Source organism: Protopterus annectens, chromosome 3.part1, assembly GCF_019279795.1.
Source record: "Protopterus annectens isolate FY-2018-M chromosome 3.part1, PAN1.0, whole genome shotgun sequence".
Lineage (NCBI taxonomy): Eukaryota > Metazoa > Chordata > Ceratodontiformes > Protopteridae > Protopterus > Protopterus annectens.
This window is the reverse complement of record NC_056732.1, coordinates 374,408,187-374,428,683: the sequence shown is the minus strand read 5'-3', so window position 1 is coordinate 374,428,683 and position 20,497 is coordinate 374,408,187. Positions and strand designations below refer to the sequence as shown.

The 20,497-nt window shown below is 39.2% G+C and overlaps 1 protein-coding gene across 3 annotated transcripts in view; it reads left to right on the top strand.

Moving 5' to 3' along the window:
- The first annotated feature begins 8,701 nt into the window (after positions 1 to 8,701).
- LOC122798130 (biotinidase-like) overlaps positions 8,702 to 20,497 on the top strand; it is a 327,465-nt gene continuing 315,669 nt past the window's right edge. Inside the window, exon 1 of one of the 3 annotated variants that reach the window (XM_044066837.1) lies at positions 8,702 to 8,783. Coding sequence is in view for 1 of the 3 variants with exons in the window: in XM_044066835.1 (XP_043922770.1) it covers positions 11,872 to 11,965 (94 nt within the window). In the remaining 2 variants the exon portion in view is untranslated. Of the gene's footprint in view, positions 8,784 to 11,777; positions 11,966 to 12,457; positions 12,474 to 20,497 lie in introns of those variants that run through there. The other 2 variants (XM_044066835.1, XM_044066838.1) reach the window with 2 other exon arrangements.

Below are 20,497 nucleotides of genomic sequence, written 5' to 3'. Positions count from 1 at the left end.
AGACATAGAAGCTGTGTCTATGGTCTGTCTTGGGGAAGCAGTAGTCACATTCTCTGTGTAAACACACACTCTGTACCCCTGACTGTGCCAGCACATCCCCACCATCAGTATCAGAGGTTGCAAATTCTCCAACATGGGGGTGGGGGGGCACAGTTTCATATCCTGACTTCTTGGGTCCTGTATGTGAGACAGGCAGCAATCCAACAAGTTATACTGGGATTAATGCCTAGCTTAGATAGCTTGTCAACAATGCCTGAGTGGGGTATTGTATCAAATGCTTTGGCTATGTCAAGATAACCAGTATGCACTCTTTTACCCTCATCCATTGCCTTGGTGGCCCTCTCGAAGAAGCTAACAAGGTTAATTAGGCATGATCTTCTCTTATTAAAGCTTAAGTGGGGTGAGTCCAGTGTTTGCAGGTTGTCAATGTCCTTATTTATTATTTCCATGATAATTAATTCCGTGGCTTTTCATGTTAGACTTGTTAGCCTGATGGGTCTGTAGTTCGAACTTATGGAGGGAAATGACTGTTGAGTCCTCCATTTATTTACTTGGACCATAGCCTGTTTTAAGGCTTTAGCTGAAGAGTGCCTCAAGTGGTCCTGATACTTTGTGTTTTAGACTGTTCAGGAGGCAACCGGGGATGTTGTCAGGACCCATGGAGGCAGTGTTCTTGGCTTTAGTGAGTGCCACCAGCACCTGGTCCCTTCTAATAGTTGGGGGAAGTTTGTTGGAGGGGATTTCACTTGGTGGAGCTGGGAGGTGAGTGGGGGTAAAGTTTGAGCTAAATTTATTCAGCCAGTAGATTTAGTATGTCCTGTGGTCGCTGGGGGTTTCCTCCGCTCTCGGTTTCCTCCCATCCCAAAGAAGTAGATTTAGTATGTCATGTAAACCACCAAAAACAGAAAAACAATAAAAATACTACTGGCCAGTAAAGTCCAAAACTTCTTTATTGTAAAATCTCTGTCTCTGACGTCTCGACAAAAAAGCCTTCAAGGAGTCTTTTTTAGTTTAGTATGTCACCCTGAATGGTGAAGGTAGTACGATTCACTGCCATTCACTGCCATGTGTTTCCTTTAAGGTTCTGGACATAGATGAAAAAGACCTTGTGATTGTCCTTAGCCTACAAAGCTAACCTGACCTCATAGTTGGCCTTGTTAGACTTAATTAGACCTCTTAGTTTCTTGTTTAGTTGTATAAGAGAGCACTTGTCTTTAAAGGAGTTGCTCTTCCTGATCTTAGACATGTGTTTTCTTTTTTTATTATATACCCTGTTTAGGTGAGGATTCTACCAGTGGGGCTTGTTTTTAGTGTTTGTTCTTGGTTTATTTCAGGTAGGTATGGAAGTCTCTATGCAGCTACTCACGTTTGTATAGGGCCTTCTTGAATATTCCTGCAGAGGTAGCTGTGGTCTCAGAATTAGGGGAAACCTTGAATTTTGACAAACTGTCATGTAATAGGATGTAGTTTGCCTTAGAATAGTTCCCAAATGTTATTGGTTTACCTGGATTTTCTTGTTTGATTTCTACTTTAAATGAGACAGTTTTGTGATCTGACCTTACTAGTGAGGATGTGACACGGGTTGTGAGGATGGGGCACATCTCTCTACCATATTGGTGATTAGCAGATCCAGCATGTTTTATTCTCTGGTTGGAGAGTGCACTATATGTTCCAGGATGTTTGTGTTAATAAAGTCCACAAAGCATTGTGCCTATGAGTTTGAAGAAGTGGACATTTCTCAGTCTATACAGGGGTAGTTAAAGTCACTCATGGATAATTTGTTTTGTTGGATGGTCAGTTCCTCTAGTAGGTTTAGGTAAGAGTTGTGAGACTCCCGGGGTATAGATGGTGACCTGTAGGTAGCCTTGATATGATGAGGGACCTTATCTATGGTGACTTGCATGTGGATGAGCTCCATGGTATCATCCTGTTTAACCAACCTGGAGGTATACAATACAAAAGCACACACACACACACACACACACACACACACACACACACACACACACACACACACACACACACACACACACACACACACACACACACACACACACACACAGAAACACAACCGAGTAAAACAACCACCATGTAAAAATGAATGTATTTAATAGTAAAACTGGTAAGTGCTTTTTCTACATAAAATAGTTTCTTCAGACCAAAAGTGAGAACATACAACATCCACATTTAAATAGAATTAGATCACTACCTGTTACACAACTAACCAATCATAGGAATCACATATTTAATGATACAGGCACTTGATTTCTATGAAACATGAAACAAAAAACATACTTCTAAGAAATATATAAAAGAAAAAAATCTAAAAAATATAAAAACATCATAAAACTGTGCAGTAATTGCTTCTTCCATAAACCCCTAGATTTTAAAACTGGGCATAGTGGGAAATCTTCATTTAAACCATGGCTCTTATGAGATTGCAGTGAGATTGGTTCAGTGCCTGATGCTCTGCAAAAGTTAAATTATTAAAACCATACCTTCTATTATTATCAAGAAATAAATCTGAAAAATCTTGTTGACATAACTTTAAAAACACATCTAAAACTGGGTGGTTTGTAGGTATAAAAGTGCCAGGATGTTTAAAAGCCATAATATAGAATCATTACTTTCACTTTTGTATATCACTTTCAACACAGGTTGTCTGACAAAAAGCTGTAAGTCAATAACAGTATCTGCATGACTGGCTCTATGGGCTGGAATAAATGTCAGTCCTCTGTTAAGTCCAGAGTAAGGAAGGCTTGAAGGGTCTGGATGTTTTTTTAAGCTCCTAGCATTGAGCAGTAACACCTTAACATTGCTTGTAGACTTTTTCAATATACTGGTATCTTTTCAGCATTGTCTAAAAAGGCCCTAAGAGGCTGGATAAGGTTTTAGCCAATATCTGAAAATCTAAGGGGGGCAGATGCAACCCATTCTTGGCAAAGCAATGTGGTTTTTAACCATGTCCTCCCATATTGGATTCCCCAGGAATGACACCAGAAACTAAGCCAATTATTAAAAAAAACAACCATTTTACATTCATACTGTGGCATCATCCTTGGTGAAGGTAGAATACTGCTCAATGCAAGGCTTATACTTATTTGTGATATGTATTCCATGAGATTCATTATGCTTCTTCATATAGTCCAGTGAGGTACATTTCAGGGGATTTACACCCACAGGGACTATGATAGAATCATATTGGTACCTGGGGTACAGTGACATGAGTACATGTGTGATATACAGTGACATGAGTACATGTGTGATATTGCAGAGGTTGCTACTATACAGGGCACTGCTAATCACTGCTGCTTGATGGAAATTCTGACCAAACTTGCCTGATTTATAGTAGAGAAAAAAACTTGAAAGCAGACTCCTATGCCCTCTAGCCAATAAACAACCACACTTTGAGCTTCCTGCAGTGCTTCCCAAATCAGAGAAACCAGGTAAACAACTACCAAACAACTAAGTCCCTGGTCAATTCATCCTTCTGCAAGGTGATTAGGAGGCAAACACAACTAGAAAAGCCAACAGGGAAGATGACTATTTTTGCCACAAAATAAAATAAATGCTTTAAAATGTTCATAAACAATAGCGATCACTGTATATCAAAAAAGTTTTCTAAAGTTGAATTTTATTCACAAATTGCACACTGAAGTATTTGGAACTACCTGCTCAGGTAGAAATGTTTGCTTTCTGCCTAAGCAGGTAGTTGGAAGGTATTGCAACGTGATCATAAAGGCTACCATCCAGTTTCAGTGCACTGTAGGGGGCCGGGCTGCTTCATGTTTGCTGAGCTGGATTGTGACGGTGTGCCAAACATTGTCAGCATCCATAAGAGTAAAAAAGTGACAGCACCAAGCAAGCTTATTCCTGAATGAAATGTGAAAACAACAAATTCTTCATCAAGCCTTATTGCCATTAACAACTATGTCACACTTGCAACCTTTTCCCGAACCAGCTACTCCAAGATCCATAGGAACAATACAAACTTTGACCATCCGGTTCACTCTCATCACCAGTAGGTTTCCATTTGTTTTAAGCAATTTGCTTGTCTGAAGTATAACAAAACCCATTTATTAAGTATGGAAAGCTATCTCTACCTTATGCTTCAGTCAGAGTAGTGCCTGCAACAACACAACGCATTTTTTAATTACTTTGCCATGAATTCATTGTCTACTAGGGCTGTGTTACTTGTATCAGCTGTTAACTGGACAATCATTTTCCATCTCTACATTCACCTCTTCTGGTATGACCTGGACTTTATCACAGCTTTGAGTCTTGTTTGGTGTAGGTGTTTGGAGTGTCTGAGTGCTCCACAATGGATTCTTTGTATGTAGGGAGATACTCCACCTCTTCATAGCTAGGTAGGTATAGGGCTTCAGGACTGAGAATCTCAAGTTCATGTTGTGATACTGCATTATCCTGTCTAGCAATGAGTTCTGGGATGCACCAATGTACAGTGCTGGACTCCTCTGTACTGTTTTGTTTGGACCTGTGGGGTTGGGAGCCTTATGATCCATTGTAGGAAGTAGCCAGTAGTGAAAAGAACCCCGTAGAGTTTCCTTAGCAGCCATCCTGCTTAGTCCAGGAAGGTGTGGAAGGATAAATTACACCATTTAATGTATGGTTTTGTGGCACTGATGAAGCAGCAGCTCTCATGCTCACCACAAACCAAATCTGTACAGTTTAAGGTGGCCCACATTTGTGGGACAGATAGACTTACCAGGAAAAAAAAGCAACAGAAGCAAATCAGATAAGAGCTGACACATTTTCTGATGGCTTCAGACTGTGGCCTGTAGGTATTCTATGAGCACTGGCCAAAACAAGCGGGTTGCCAGTTTGAAGTCTTACATCATATTTTTCCTGCATCCCAAGGACCGCAGGATCAAAGGAAAAAGCAATGCATGCAGTTTGACTTTGGAATGTTCTAAACTGGCAAGCCGTACGGTCATGACTCAGCATGCAATGACTTCAAGTACAAAAAGGCAGATATGGAACTGTTCAGTGGCTGATGTTCCCAGAAGAAAGGGTGCAGAGTCCCTCAGAGAAATAACAGAAACTCAAAAATCATCTATCCTTGAAATGTTTTCTGCTCATCTTTCGCACTGTGCTCACTAAACAACAAGGAAAATCTACTGCTATGCAAGAAACTTTATCAGGATACTTATTTTTCACAAGCCTTATTAAAAATGGATGATGACCAGCATAGCATAAGCTTACTGTGCAGTCTTGATGAGATTTTCATTTCATCATGGAAACCACAAGCAACACTTTCTCTTTTTAAACTAATTGCATTTTTGTGCATTTATTTCTTTTAAATAAAACCAGAAAAATGAAGGCATCTGTTAGTTGTTACTTTGCCCTTAAAGTTAGAACCTTACATACTACTGCACTATGCTTGTTTTAACATTTTGGTTTTCTCACCATATCTGGACAACATGATTGAAAACAGATTGGAAGGATAGTGATAAAATATAGCAGTCTGTCAAAGTTATATTTCTCGCTATGAACAGCAAGACAATGTCTGTATTTTTAAATATTTCCATAGGATGCCTTCCGAATCTTCTGATTCCAATGACTGCATTTGGACTCTCAGTACCATGGAGTGTGTTAATGTTTTTCCTGCTTGTTAACCCATGAATCACAGAAATGATAAAGATCTTACCATTACAGGTAATATTAAAAATGTACTCTATGGTATTTGTTTTATAACATTTCTACTATCATCGATTAATGATTTGTTGTTAAAGTTTTCAATAAAAACAATTGAGAAAAAAATGTATTCTATGGGATGTGTGTGTGTGTGTGTGTGTGTGTGTGTGTGTGTGTGTGTGTGTGTGTGTGTGTGTGTATGTGTGCGTGTAAGTAAATGCAATGCCTGGAACTTCATTGCAGATTAGCTGCTTTGATAAAAACATATACAGAATGATCATTGAAACCATTTTTCTTCTTGTAGTTTAGCATTAAAATGCAAGGAAATAAAATTTGACAAAATGACACAAACCTTTAAGATTTTAATTTATTTAGACCTTTACTGTAATCAACGTTCTTTTAAAAATGAAAATGATAAGGTTGCAAATGTCATGGAAGTTATATCTTGCATTTCTTATCTATTAGTATCATACAGACACACAGAGGACATGCAGACTGTGAACAGCAGGCACCCCAGCCAGGAACTGAACCAGAAAACCTCTTGCACATTGTTGCTCCCTATGTTACAGTGCCAACCCACAGAGTTATCAACTGGTAAATTGAGGGATTGTAAACTCATCTCTGGGAGATCTGTGGGAAGTTAGAGGAAACCAGAACATGTGGATAAAACCCACTTAGATACAGGGTAGACATGCAGAATCTTGACAGAGGAGCCACAGCGAAGAACTAAAATATATAACCAAGTAGTATGATGTGACAATTGTAAATGCTGCATAGCTGTGCCAATGCTCAAGTTGCTTTCACACATAACATGCTCAGGCCACCAAAGAACATCAGTTATTATGTTCATTTCTGAAGTCTGACTGCAAAGAAAAGTGAAATAAATTATGGTTCATATGTGAATACTAAGTTAACTGCCCTGAAGGGCCATTTTAAGCCTAGGCAATAACTCAAGGTCAGAATCAAACCCTATACCTTGTGCTTATAAGGTAAAGACTTTAAACATTTTGGTAAACAAACTCTTAAACTGCAATACCATCATCCTGTGCATACATACAAGCATAACTCACACTGATTTTAGCAATATCCAAGCAATATCGATGACTGCTTAACTGTGATCAATAACAGCAGGACAAGCCACATTTATCTACAGACTACCCCCACATACCCAGCAAATATAGCCACTTTTTGACTGTGCATACTTCGGATGTCTAATTGTAATTAAAAATGATAATAATACTAATAACTGACACAGTAATTTATTTTACAGAAACACACTATGTCAACCACAGTATTATCCCCCACACATGTACATACATAAATCAGAGTAATGCTCATTTTACACTGATGTCAGCAAAATACAATACATTAGGTGACACTGCTCATGTCAGTCCAAATCATTGACTACTCTGTTGTGATTAGCAACAGCAGAATAAGTCATATTTATCCAGAGTGCACATACCCCCAAACAAGAGGCACTTTATTGATTGTGTCTGACTGTAATAATAAAAAAAAAATTATATATATATATATATATATATATATATATGTATATATATATATATATATATATGTGTGTGTGCGTGTGTGTGTGTGTGTGTGCACGTGTGTGTGTGTGTGTCTTTTGGCTTCTCCCGTTAGGGGTCACCACAGGGGATCACTGGTCAGCAGATTGATTGGCAGTGGAGTTTTTACAGTGTTGAGTTGCCAGCCTGATGCCCAACCTTCACAGAAGGCATGCACACAGACAGACACACACACACACACACACACACACACACACACACACACACACACACACACACACACACACACACACACACCTAGCTGCATGTCTTTAAAACTCACTCAGCCACAGGGAGGACATGCACACTCTGCACAGAAGGTGCTTCAGCCAAGAATCAAACCAGAGTACCTCTTGCTGTGAGGTGACAATGCTAACTGTTGCACCACCACAGCTGACTTTTATACACACACACACACACATATGTATATATATATATATATATATATATATATATATATATATATATATATATATATAAAACATGGGCATAATAATCTTACACATACACATAGTAGTCAGCCATAGTATAAGCATTCCCAATATAGTTTCATCCTTTAAATTTAAGAATCAGGAACAAAGCCAAAAATAATAGGAGGACAAAGCCCAAAACTCAGGGACAGATTTTAAATATTGTTCTGATATACTTAGATCATATCTAGAATAATAGGTGTTTCACTAGCATGTGTTTTCTGAATGACAGGTAGGCTGCCATTTAGTGACTGCACACCTTAACAATATGTCAGAAACCAACAAATCTGATTAAGAAGAGACCAAAAATATGAATTAAATCAGGAACATTCTGCAAAATCTGGGACAGCCTCCATCTTACGTCACACAAGAGCACTTTGTTCAAATAGTCCACTGTTCATAATATCTGGTGGCCAGCCAGGAGAAAAAAAAAAACCCTCTGCTATTATCTAGACTATCCGAAGAGACAAACACTCCAGCTTCAGCATTCTATTTCCCACTGCTGTTTGGGGTTTGATGGTGGCCATCCCTTTCAGTACAAACTTCAAAATTTCTGGGATTTCAGCTCAGACCTCCATCCGTGAGCTACACAGAAAATCGGATTGATTGTATAGCTTTTGGGTGGAACCGAACAAAAAGCTCAGGAAGTAACATCACTTTCCTTAAAGGGCACCACTCATCCAAAAAGCCATGGCAGGTTGTAACTGAATTTTTTTTTTAATTCTCTGAAAATAAATAAATAAATAATTAAGTCAGAACAGTGTCACTAGCTGAAGGCATGAAGCAATGGTATAAGACCAGCCAGGTACTCAAGACACTGAGATGTTTCAAGATATGTAATTTACTGTATCTTTATGAGTAATATAATGCTATACAAAGAAAATCCAGCATGGAGCATACCTTATAAGTTGAACCTAGAAGTATATGCCAGGATATTCAATTCCAAAATAAACAGTTTAAAATCACAGCTGATATGATTATATTGTCCATCCACCAGAGGAAATAAACTTCCAGTTCTTTTCAAGCAGTCTGGCAGTCCCATGCTAGATGAAAGCACACTTACTCCAACATCTGTAAACAAAGGGAACCAGAAGTAAGTATTTTCTTTTCAGTTTTATTACCTCTGTGTCTTTTTACAAAGGTAACATTTATTGTGGTTTGTTAGTACAAGCTAAAAATCATGTTAATACTTTGTGATTTTTACAGACTTTTTTTCTCATCAGCCTTTGCACGTTTGTCTACCTTTTCTCTATTCAGGCAATTAGATTTTTTGAGAGGTCATTTTTCTAAAAAAAAAATTTAAACTCAGGTTCTCTTAGTTAACTTAATTCTGTCAGTTATTTTAACTCAGTATTTATATGTGATGACCGTGCCCTGGCCCAGCAATAAAGGAGCCTCAATCCTCACCACTAACACCAGAAAGGGCGTCTCATATATGAGGAAAGGATAACAAATACACACAGTAAAGTGCAATTTTCCTTAAGAGCACACAGAGATCACAGTCAGTCTGGGGCTGGTCGCTCCCTTGCTCCACAGGTCCCCAATAAGATTCCCCACTGGCACAGCTATAGGGTCCAAATCTCAGCCTAGCTGGTAATCTAAAACCTCCAGTATCCTCTCTGTACAACCAGTGCTTCGTGTCCCTGCCCAAGTAGTTGACACACACACACACTTAGAGATAAGTATTTATACTTCACAGACACTCCTGGGAAAGGCTGACACAGATTCACCAGCTGTGCCCCTATACCCAGACAATACGGTAGTAATTCCTGCCACCACCAGCTAATAATTACCAGCTACCCAAAGGCCCTTAAAAGGGTGTTCAATTATTACTGTGCAATATCATTATCCAACAGTAGTGTAACTAAGCAATCAAGGCTTATTGGAAGGGCTTAGTTCAGGATCACTTATAAGTATGCAATGTACTCTAGAGCTTAATTTATCTCTACATAAACCAGCCACAGTTGAAAGGTTTTAAAAATATTTAATAATAAATACTAGAAACACAAGTCAATACTACACCACATGCTATTCAAGAGTTCAGAGATCACACAGAAACTTAAAACAATACAGTAGGAAAGTCCTGATTTGAATACAGAAAAATGCTTAGTCTAATCTGTTCTAATTCCTAGCTATTGCTACAAGAAAACAAACTTCTAAAGTAACTTAGTCACATATAGAGCATAGGCAGTGCTAAGTTGGATGTCCAAGATCAAAATGCTTACAGTCTCTCTCTGAGCAATAGTTTTTAAAATCACTAACAAACATTTCTGCTGGACCCTCCCAGATTACATCATTTTTGACACTTAGGTTTCCCAGTATACACATTACGTCATTTTGACACTTAGCCTGGGGTTCCCAGGCCAACAGGCTACATTATGTAGCAAGCTAACACCTGCTCAGGAAGCTACAACAATAAAAGACATTTCACATGTACACTCTAGTAATTATTCCTTAAGTTAAAACAATAGGAAGAATGTGCTAGTCCAGACATAATGACTCTGAGCTCTGGAGAAAAGAACATGTGTGTGTGTATTCTTTTCGGCTTTTCCCATTTAGGGGTCGCCACAGCGGAACTCCAGTCCGCTAATGATTGGCAGTAGATTTTTTTTTTTATGGTGCCGAGTTGCCAGCCCGACGCCCAACCTTCAGCGAAGGCACGCCCATTCACGAATGTCTTTTGGAGGCCACTCGACCACGGGGAGGACATGCAGACTCCAAACAGAAGGCACTCCAGCTGAGAATCGAACAGGAGAACCTCTTGCTGTGAGGCAACAACGCTACTGCTGTACCATCCACCGCGGCTCTGGAGAAAAGAACATACAAGACATAATTTTAATTTCAAAGAACAGATGTGAAATGCTTGACTTAGTTTTAGTTACAGCAGATGGCAATGTTGCTACAATCTTGAAGTTCAACATTTTACAGTATTTTTCTTTTATTTAAGAAACAAGCCTGTATTTTACATTTGTATTTACAAATGCCAGAATTATGTATCAAATTCTATTTGGCTAGGCTGGCAACCTTCAGCCTTCTCTACCAGTCTTCATAGTGTATAAATCTGATTAAGAGATTCTAGGGCACTGATTTTTAAAATATACAACCCTCAAACCCTCCCAGTGTACCCTCTTCTGTCTCTAATTCACTTGTGTCACATGCAGTATTAGCAGTATTCCAACACAGAATGACACTTGCTGCCCAGTAATGGACAACTGTCATGGCTTTCATCTGTTGCCATACCTCTCAACCTCTTAGAGCAAGAAATCTGGACAAAGCCATAAATAAAAGTGGGACAAAGGCCCAAAAATAGGGACAAGTTTTAAATATTACTCTTACAAACTTAGAAAGTTAATAGAATAACAGGTTTTGCATTACCATGAAATTTCTAAAGGATATAAAGTCTGAAACTCAAATGTTTGTCATTATTTTCTAACTTCAGTCTTTAATGATTTGCCACTAATTTGCCAGAAAACTTCAATTTTATGAAAAATTGACCAAAAATAAGAGGCATAAATCTGGACATTCTGTAAAAATCTGTACAGCTGAGAGGCATGCGCCATTGCTTATATTCATAAGTAACTCATGCTTAGTATGACTCCAAGCATGTTTACTGTGCAATATTGTTTGGTTCATTACTCCTTAGAAAGACTTTGGTCTTGTGCTTGGATAGCTATGTACTATAGCAAAGACTTTTCTGATATTTATTTCTAACACAAAAAAGAACTGTTAAAAATATTTCAATTAACACCATGGTTGGCCAATTTGCTAAACCTCATCTCATAAACCTGGATTTTATTAGTGTCACAACTTGATGCAGGGATATATTAACCAAGTTGTGAGATCTTATTTTAAACCATAATATTTGGAACAGAGGATTAGTTTTCCAAAACTGACACACCTTCAAACTAAATCAAAGTGTTATTTTAGGGTAAAAATAACTAATGTAGTATGTCTACTTTAGTAGGATAGAATATATAGACTCTGCCCCTGCAAGTACACATAGTTTACAGTAAAATCAACAGGGATTTCCTGTAAATCTTGGTTTTGCACAATATTGCTTCATAAGTTCACTGCGTGTCTGATTTCAAAAGCATGAGCTTCACAGAACTGACCTAAAGCCAACCCATTGTTTGTTGCTTGTGGAATATACTTATTAAGAAGTCTGGATGTTATAAATACATATGCTGAAGCTCAACAGAAGAGTTAATAAGCTGCAGTATTTGGATACAAACAACAAAGGCAAGATGCTTTTAGTCTTTTACACTAAAAAATCAGGTGAGCAATAAAATCCATTATTTCTAAAGATCATTTTGTTTCTTCCTGCTGTCCATTCCTTAACTGTCCCTGATTTTGCAGAATGTCCCTAATTTTGTTTCATAATTTTACCCTATCCCTCATAAAATGTTGATTTTTTTTGTTAAAATTATTTATTTAACATTTGTTTACTGGGAAAGTCTGACTTGGAACAAAGCCAATTTTCAGTGGAGGCCCAGGGAGAAACGTTCCAGATGCATATCTTTGTAATGTGGGAGGAAACTGGCGCACCCGGAGGAAACCCACATGAATGCAGGGAGGACATGCAGACTCTGCACAGAAGGCACCCCGGCCGAGAATCGAACTGGAGAACCTCTTGCGGTGAGGCGACAATGATAACTGCTATGCCACTGCGCCATCAAAATTAATGTTTTCAAAGCATTTAACAGATTGAGCTATTGAGTCACTTGTCAATGAGGATTACAAAGCATCAATAATGCTAGACATCAGAGTTTCATACTTCTTAGAGGTCAGAAAATGCATGTTGAATTAAGGCAATGTTTAAAACTTGTTCCTGATTTTGAGCCTTTGTCCTACCATTCTTTTTGGATTTGTTGAAAATTCTTAAGCAAAGATTTTAAGAGGCATGTTGGTTTAGCTGTTTGAGAATACAAAGTGTTTTACTGATTTCAAAGCCAGTAAACCACCGCATGCTCCTACACTTTCTTTTTTTTTTCCTGTAACTTCTGGTATGTGGAGAAGATAAAGCTCTGTGCACTACAAAGAATTATGACCATGTCTCCGATCACAAACATTTATTACACATTGTCGACAAGATGCCAAGATTGATGTTCATGTCAGAGATCTAGTCATAATTCTTTGTATTACGGCAACTGTTATATTACAGCTATTATTACTTCTCTGTTTACGTAACAGGTACAGTGCAATACCTGCTAAGTAAATGTTATCACAATTTCAGCTAGTCAACCATTTACATTATATTCAGGAGGAAGGCCTTGACAATGTTTCTATGGGCAGCATCATATATTTTCAATGTGTTTACAGTATACACAGTCAAGAGCAGCGAAAAAAGGTACATGTGCAATAGCTTAGTGCCTCCAAATACAGTATTTTGAATAACAGACTGCAGCTCTGATTTTGATAATTGATGTAATGTGATGTAATGGAATTATGAAAAGCTGATATACTTAAATTCTTAAATATACTTAAATAGCTGACTGTATAATATGTTAAGGCTTCATGATTCGTGTAAGATATCATGAAACTGGTGGGCTAAAACTATTGAAATGTTGTTATCCTTTGTGCTTAAGGTATTTCCTTACTAGAAGTGCAGAGATGTTATCATTATCATGATTTTTTTATCTATATGTGTATGTGAAATGGTGTTTGTGTGTATATGTGTGTTATTTGTTTAGGCCACAGCAGAACTGTGTATTTAGGGGATTCTGCCATATTTACATTTGACTTAAAAACAGCAACATTTTAGAGTTCTATTTTGAATGTCTGTTTCTGGTTTTGCCTGCAGTGTACCTGGAAGTGGGTTCCATATTTTAGAGAAGGCTTATGTTGTTGGGAAGTTCTTCTGGGTATAATGGAAGCCATACTTCACAAGAATGACATATTTGACAATGCATCCCTTCACCTCTTTAGACAGTTGCTTCAACTTGTAAGAGGAATTTAATATGTTGTTGGCAGCAATGGTTACTGTGTTAGTGTGCATGGAGAGAGCTGCCATGGAGTTCATTTGGAGTATCATGTATTGAAATATGTACTGCAATGTTCAGCTTTGCTCAACGAGAATACTTTCTTTGGTTGTCAGCTTGTTTGAATGTTAAGTTCTTGAGGGGGGATCCATTAGAATAATTATAGTTTATATTTATAAGAAGGTCATTACTGTGGCTCAGATGACAATATCTAAGAAACTTGTTTGAATGTCTCATATAAAAGATGTGGAATAATCATTCTGAAGGATTACAGTATCACATATAAAGAGCACTCAGTTTGGGTAATGTTTGCATTAGGGTATCATATGATGCAATAGTTAATATTGCTGAATCACAGCACTTGGTTCTCAGGTTCAGTCCTGGTTTGGTAGGAACCTGCACGCCTTCCTGATATCTTTGTGGGTTTCTGCTTGGGTTTGTGGTTCATCCATATACCAAAGACATGCAAATATGTAAAATGTCAGTCCTTTAACTTGCACATTGCTGTGTGTGTGTGTGTGTGTGTGTGTGTGTGTGTGTGTGTGTGTGTGTGTGTGTGTGTGTGTGTGTGTGTGTGTGTGTGTGTGTGTGTGTGTGTGTGTGTGTGTGTGTGTGAGAGAGACACTCTGTGTGCCCTGCCTGAAATGGGCTGTCTGCCTTATGCCAGCTTTGACGATCCACCCCTGGACCAGTAATCAAGCAGCCTCAATCCTCACCACTAGCAACAGTGGGGGACATTCACTGGGAGGATAACAGGTACACACACAGTATTTCAAGTTGCAGCTCTCTGCATCAAGTGCAATTTCTCTTAAGAACACACAGAGACCACAGTCAGTCCAGGGCTGGTTTCTCTTTCTTCCTTCAGAACCCCAATACGACTACTCACTGCTACAGCTATAGAGTTGAGATCTTAGCTGAGTGACCAACCCAAGACCTGTCCAACCAGTGCTTTCTGTCCCTGCCCAAGTAGCTGACACACACACACACACACACACACACACACACACACACACACACACACACACACACACACACACACACACACACACACACACACACACACCTGGCAAAGGCTTGCACAGGTTTACTAGCTATACCCCCTTCTGCACAGACTATAAGGTAGTCACCACTGCCACCAGTCACTCCTTATCAGCTTAGGGCCCTTAACAAAGGGTGTGCAATCTTACTGTGTAATATTAATACTAATACAAATGGTAGTTTGACCAAGAGCAAGGCTATTATGAGTGCCCCATACAGTGTCACCAAATAAATATGCAAGTACTCTCAAAACGTAAATGCCTCTACATAGGTCAGCCAGAATAAAAGGTTTAAATATATTTAATAATAAATAATAAAAGAACAGGATAATACTAATACAAATACCTTTTCAACACAAACATCTATATATATAAGTTTGATATACACATGACATACAGTTCTAATACATTTGTAACACAAGCATCTTATACACATTAGTTTGATATTCACAAATGACATATAATTATTTACAAAATTCTAGCTAGCTGTGCTGGCAGTACCCCCCTCTCGTCACACCTACACATTTAAACAGTTACAGTAGTGTATTTACATTTCTGTTCTCTTCCAGTAGGCACTATACAAATACCTTTTCAACACAAACATCTATATATATAAGTTTGATATACACATGACATTCAGTTCTAATACATTTGTAACAGAAGCACCTTGTATAGATTAGTTTGGTATTCACAAATGACATATAATTATTTACAAAATTCCAGCTAGCTGTGCTGGCAGTACCTCCTCTCGTCACACCTAATACACATGACATTCAGTTCTAATACATTTGTAACAGAAGCACTTTGTATATGTTAGTTTGGTATTTACAAATGACATATAATTATTTACAAAATTCCAGCTAGCTGTTCTGGCAGTACCTCTTTTTCACCCCCCTGAAGACTTAAGCTAGTTTTTCAAGTGACCCTTGAGAAATGTTGCTTGAGAGGGATGAGCCTATCTGGGAATACATTAATCCATACCCTGTCTTGTGATCCCAGCTGCCTTTGCATTACTGACCCCATTACAGTGTTGCACTGTCATATCATATGCCTGCAACCTTAGGCTCCACCATTGTAACTTAGAATTTTGCTGGTTGGCTTGCTGTAGCCATAGATTCCTCTCAGACTCCTCCTGCCTTCTACTGTACATACTTAGCACCAGGGCCTCCTTATCATGGTAAGGTTTTATCATGTTAGCATGGTACAGTTTGTGCCCCTGCCTCCTGCCTAGCAGTTTTACCATGTAGTTAACATCACTGACCTTCCTTACCACTTTGAAGGATCCCTCCCAAGCTGCCTGCAGCCTGTTGTGATGACAGGAATGAGAACCATAACCTGCTGCCCTACAACATGCTCTCTGGCTTGAGCATTCCTGTCATACCAGACCTTTTTCTGCTGTTGGGCTTCTGCCAGGTTCTCCTGGGCCAAGCTCAGGAGTTCCCTGAGCCTTGTCCTGAGGTTTATCATATATGCCACAACAGATTCCTTGTGGGATTCACACTCACCATCCCACTCATTGCAAATCAAATCTAGAGGACCTCTAACCCTATACAGCAACTCAAAGGGAGAAAAAATGTGGATTCCTGGGGCACCTCTCTGTAAGCAAACAACAGATGGGACAAATATTTGTCCCTCTCCCTCTTAAACTGGTCTGCAAATGTCCATAGCATGGACTTTAGTGTAGAGTTTAACCTGTCCACCAGACCATTAGTCTGGGGGTGGTAGGGGGTGGTCTTTAGGTGCTTCACCCCTCAGGGCTCCCACAGACAAGCTAGCAGGTCTGACATGAAATTGCTACCTCTGTCAGTATTTCATTTGGGAAACCTATGCTGCAGAAAATCTCTAACAAAGCATTTGACACCTTTTTTTGCCTCAATGGAGGACAGAGCCACTGCCTCAGGGCATCTGGTAGCATAAACTACTACCACAAGGCTCTACTTCTTCCGTGTGGAACTTGGGGTACTCAAAGACCCCACAATATCCATAGGTCCCCTCTGAAATGGCTCCTCAATCGCAGGCAAAGGCACCAAAGGGGCTTTGACTTTGTCCCCTGCCTTGCCTACCTTTGGCACTGCTCACAGGTCCTGCAGTACCCTGTTACATCCCTGGAAATCCCAGGCCAATAAAAGTTCTGCATAATATATCTCTTGGTACACTTTATGCCCATATGACCTGCAAAGGGAATGTCATGGGGTATGGCTATAAATGCCAGACAGTATTCTCTGGGCACTGCCAACTGCTGTATTACCTCACCTTCCAGCCCGCCCTCAGGAGTCCATTATCTATACAGTAACCCTTTGTTCCCGTATACAGATTCCCCTTTTCTTTGGGAATTAGGCACACCCTAGCTATCTCCCTCAAGCCTTGTAATGTAGGGTCTGAGAGATGAATATGTCTTAACTCTCTCTTTGTAACCCTTCCCACCTCCCCTTCCATAGGAAGTCTGGTATCTTCTGACAGCGGTGCCTCACTGTCGGCTTGTGTACTACTACTCACCTCTGCCCTTTCAGTCACACTGCCCAAGGGAACATCAGTACCCACAAGCAGCTGTAGCTCTCCTTCAGTCTCACTGCTACAGGGCAGCAGCCTCTCTGAAGTAACCACATCACACTCCTGGCTTCAAGTGTGCAGTCTGTCTTTGTCCCCCCCAAGGCTACCAGACCCACATGCCTGTCTCCAAGCCTGACTGCATGCAACTGCATGCACACAAGGTACTGCATCATCAAAACCATTCCCTTTCATGACATCTGCAGGGATATCCTCAAACACACCTACTTGCTTGCTTCCTTTTCCACCCCCCAGTCAAGGTCAAGCCTAGCCAAAGGTATTTGAAATGGGGTCCCTCCTAAAGCTCTGACTGGAGTAGACTGTCCAAGAAAGTAGTGCTCCTGTTTAACCATTGCAGGATTCACAATGGTTAGGTTAAGAGGCTGTGTCTCTCTTAGCAGTGGCCTGTTTCCCATCTACTAAGATAGGATATAACATATTGTGGTAGTTTGGTACCCTTGTTGTCTCCAGACAACTTACCACTGGCATTCTGTCATTCCTACTTGCTGGCTCCCCTACCTTTTGTTCCCCACCTTGCCTCCATGGACATCTATATGCTACATGGTCCCACTGGTTACATTTAAAACATTTAACATTTGACCCTGGTCATGTATCTGAAGAAGTGACTTTTCCTGTTACTGGCGGATTCTGTTGGGGAAATTTAGGCTGCCCACCATGGGTTCACTTATACCCATGTGCAGCACTGGGATTCCCTTTTCTGTGCAGGGATGCCCTTCTTGCTAGGTATAGGTCTCCTTTTTCTCCAACTCATCTGCAGTGTTGCATTCTCTATCTGCCAACCAGATTCTCATGTCTTCAGGCAAAGTTCTAAGGGGTTGTTCCCTCACCAAAAGGTCTGCCAGCCTTTCAAACATGGTGACCTGATACCTACTCACCCACCTGTGAAAAAGAGTGCTTAACTCAGCAATATAATCACACACACACTTTCATCTGCCTTGCATCTATGCTCACAAAATGTTTTTTTCTATAAGCCTCAGGTGTTAACTTAAAATACTCTAATAAACAATTGTTAAATGTATTATAATTTAAGCAAACAATATCAGACATGTTAGAAACAGTAGTTACAGCTTTACCATGGAGTAAGGGTGTTAGGAACTGTACCCAGAGCCCTTGGTCAACATTATACTGTTTACATACCCTTTCAAACATATGAATACAACTATCAAAAGTATCACTTTCTGTAAATTGTAGAAGAAATGTACTGACTTTTATTGCTTCTGGGGTTCATTTACTCCCTTCCCTGTTACCTTCATGACCCTGGCAAAGAGTCAGCATTTTCTTTTCATGTTGCCCCTGCTTCTCATTTTCTTTGGCTTCCAGATGTCACAGTCTCTCTCCTGATACTAATTCCATGTGTTTCACCTTTTCTTCAGCCTCCAAATGCTGCAGTCTGTCTGCTGATATTAGTTCCAAATGTTTGGCCTTCAGTTCAAGTCTCTTTAACTCCAGATGTATTTTTAAGACCTCTAAGGAAAAATTGAACTGTCTATTTTCTGAGAGTTGTACATCCCAAAGGCCAGTCTGGCTGTCTTCCTGGTTTCTGGTCTGTGATGCAGCTGTGGCTAAGGCTGCAATCATTTCCACTTTAGTCAGGTTGGCATCCGCAAGTCCCTTGGCTTGGCAATTCTCAGCCAACTGGCTCCTTGTCAGCTTGCCATAATCCTCTGCTGACATCCTTGCTCACTCTCCCTGATTAACTAAACTAACAAAAAATAAATAAAACTATTGTGATATCAGACTCTGAATGCTCATTGTGTGGCTGCGTGAGAGTAAAAACACCTTCTTTAGTGACCACTGTTTACAGGCTACAGGAGTTCAATATCCACACCACTGGATCCCAATATGTGATGTGGTGATCCCACCACTGCCAGCCAATTAATATGTGATGATCCACCACTGGACCAGTAATGAAGGAGCCTCAATCCTCACCACTGACAACAGTGGGGGATCTTCAAGATAACAGGCACACAGACAGTATATCCAGATGCAGTTCTCTGCATCAAGTGCAATTTCCCTTAAGACCGTACAGAGACCCCAGTCAGTCCAGGGCTGGTTTCTCCCTCTTCCTCCAGATCCCTAATAAGACTCCCCACTGCCACAGCTATAGAGTTGAGATCTCAACTCATTGACCAGGCCAAGACCTTCAGCACCCTCTCTGTCCACAGAAGTGAAATAAAACAAGTAACGACCAATCCTAATGCAGACACTAGTTCCCCTTAGCTCAAACAGATGAGTGTGCACAACCAGATGCAAGCAGTCTTCCTTTATTCCACAAAACATGAACAGTGTGAAGTAAATGTAACACAGAGATCTCAATATATCCAAGTGACTTCCAGGTTAAGCGCTTTCATCTGATAACATAGACTTCCTCAGAACCACTTAATTACACTTAATTAGTCACTTATATATCAAAAATTTGGCGCCAAAAATTAATGAGTAATAATTTCTTATTTTCTTGTGTGAATAGTATAATATATAAATATATATATAAATATTGTGTTAAAAATTATGATATAAATGCTATAACCTGACATATATATAACTAAACATACACATATATATAAAAAACCACTAAACACAACAAATTGATAGAAATATATACACTAAAAACCTCCATTTCTTATATAAATACAATATATGTATCCTACTTATTGTGTGAATGGAAATATATATAAATACTTAAAATGATGTATTGCTACATATAGGATCTCCTATGTGGATCACAAAATACTATTGTTTGTTGAAAAATGTAATATAAAAACTTTTTTTAAAAAAATGCATGATCTAAAATAAATCTAATCTAGAATTAAAAAAGGTTTTAAGCTGATATATTCATATCACAGGACAATAATAAAGGTACTGTTAACAATAAAAAAACAAGTCACAGCACTAGTATTGGGTTAAACAGGAGATTGAACATGGGGCAGCATGTTCATAAAAGTGTTACAGGTAGTAACAACGTTAATGGGAATAATTATAGTGATGCTATTAATAGATTTGCAACAGAGGATTATGATTTTACTGTCAATATTGAACATAAAAGAATGTGGAGTAGAAATATGTCTAGTATTGGCGCAGATTGTATTAAAACTAAAATTAATATGCTAGGTAAAAAACTGATACAATTAAAAAGCGCCAAAATTGATAATGCATATTTGGATAAATGCATTAAAGCACAAATAGTTCCTAAGGGCTTGCGCTTTTTCAAATTGCCTTTGGGCATT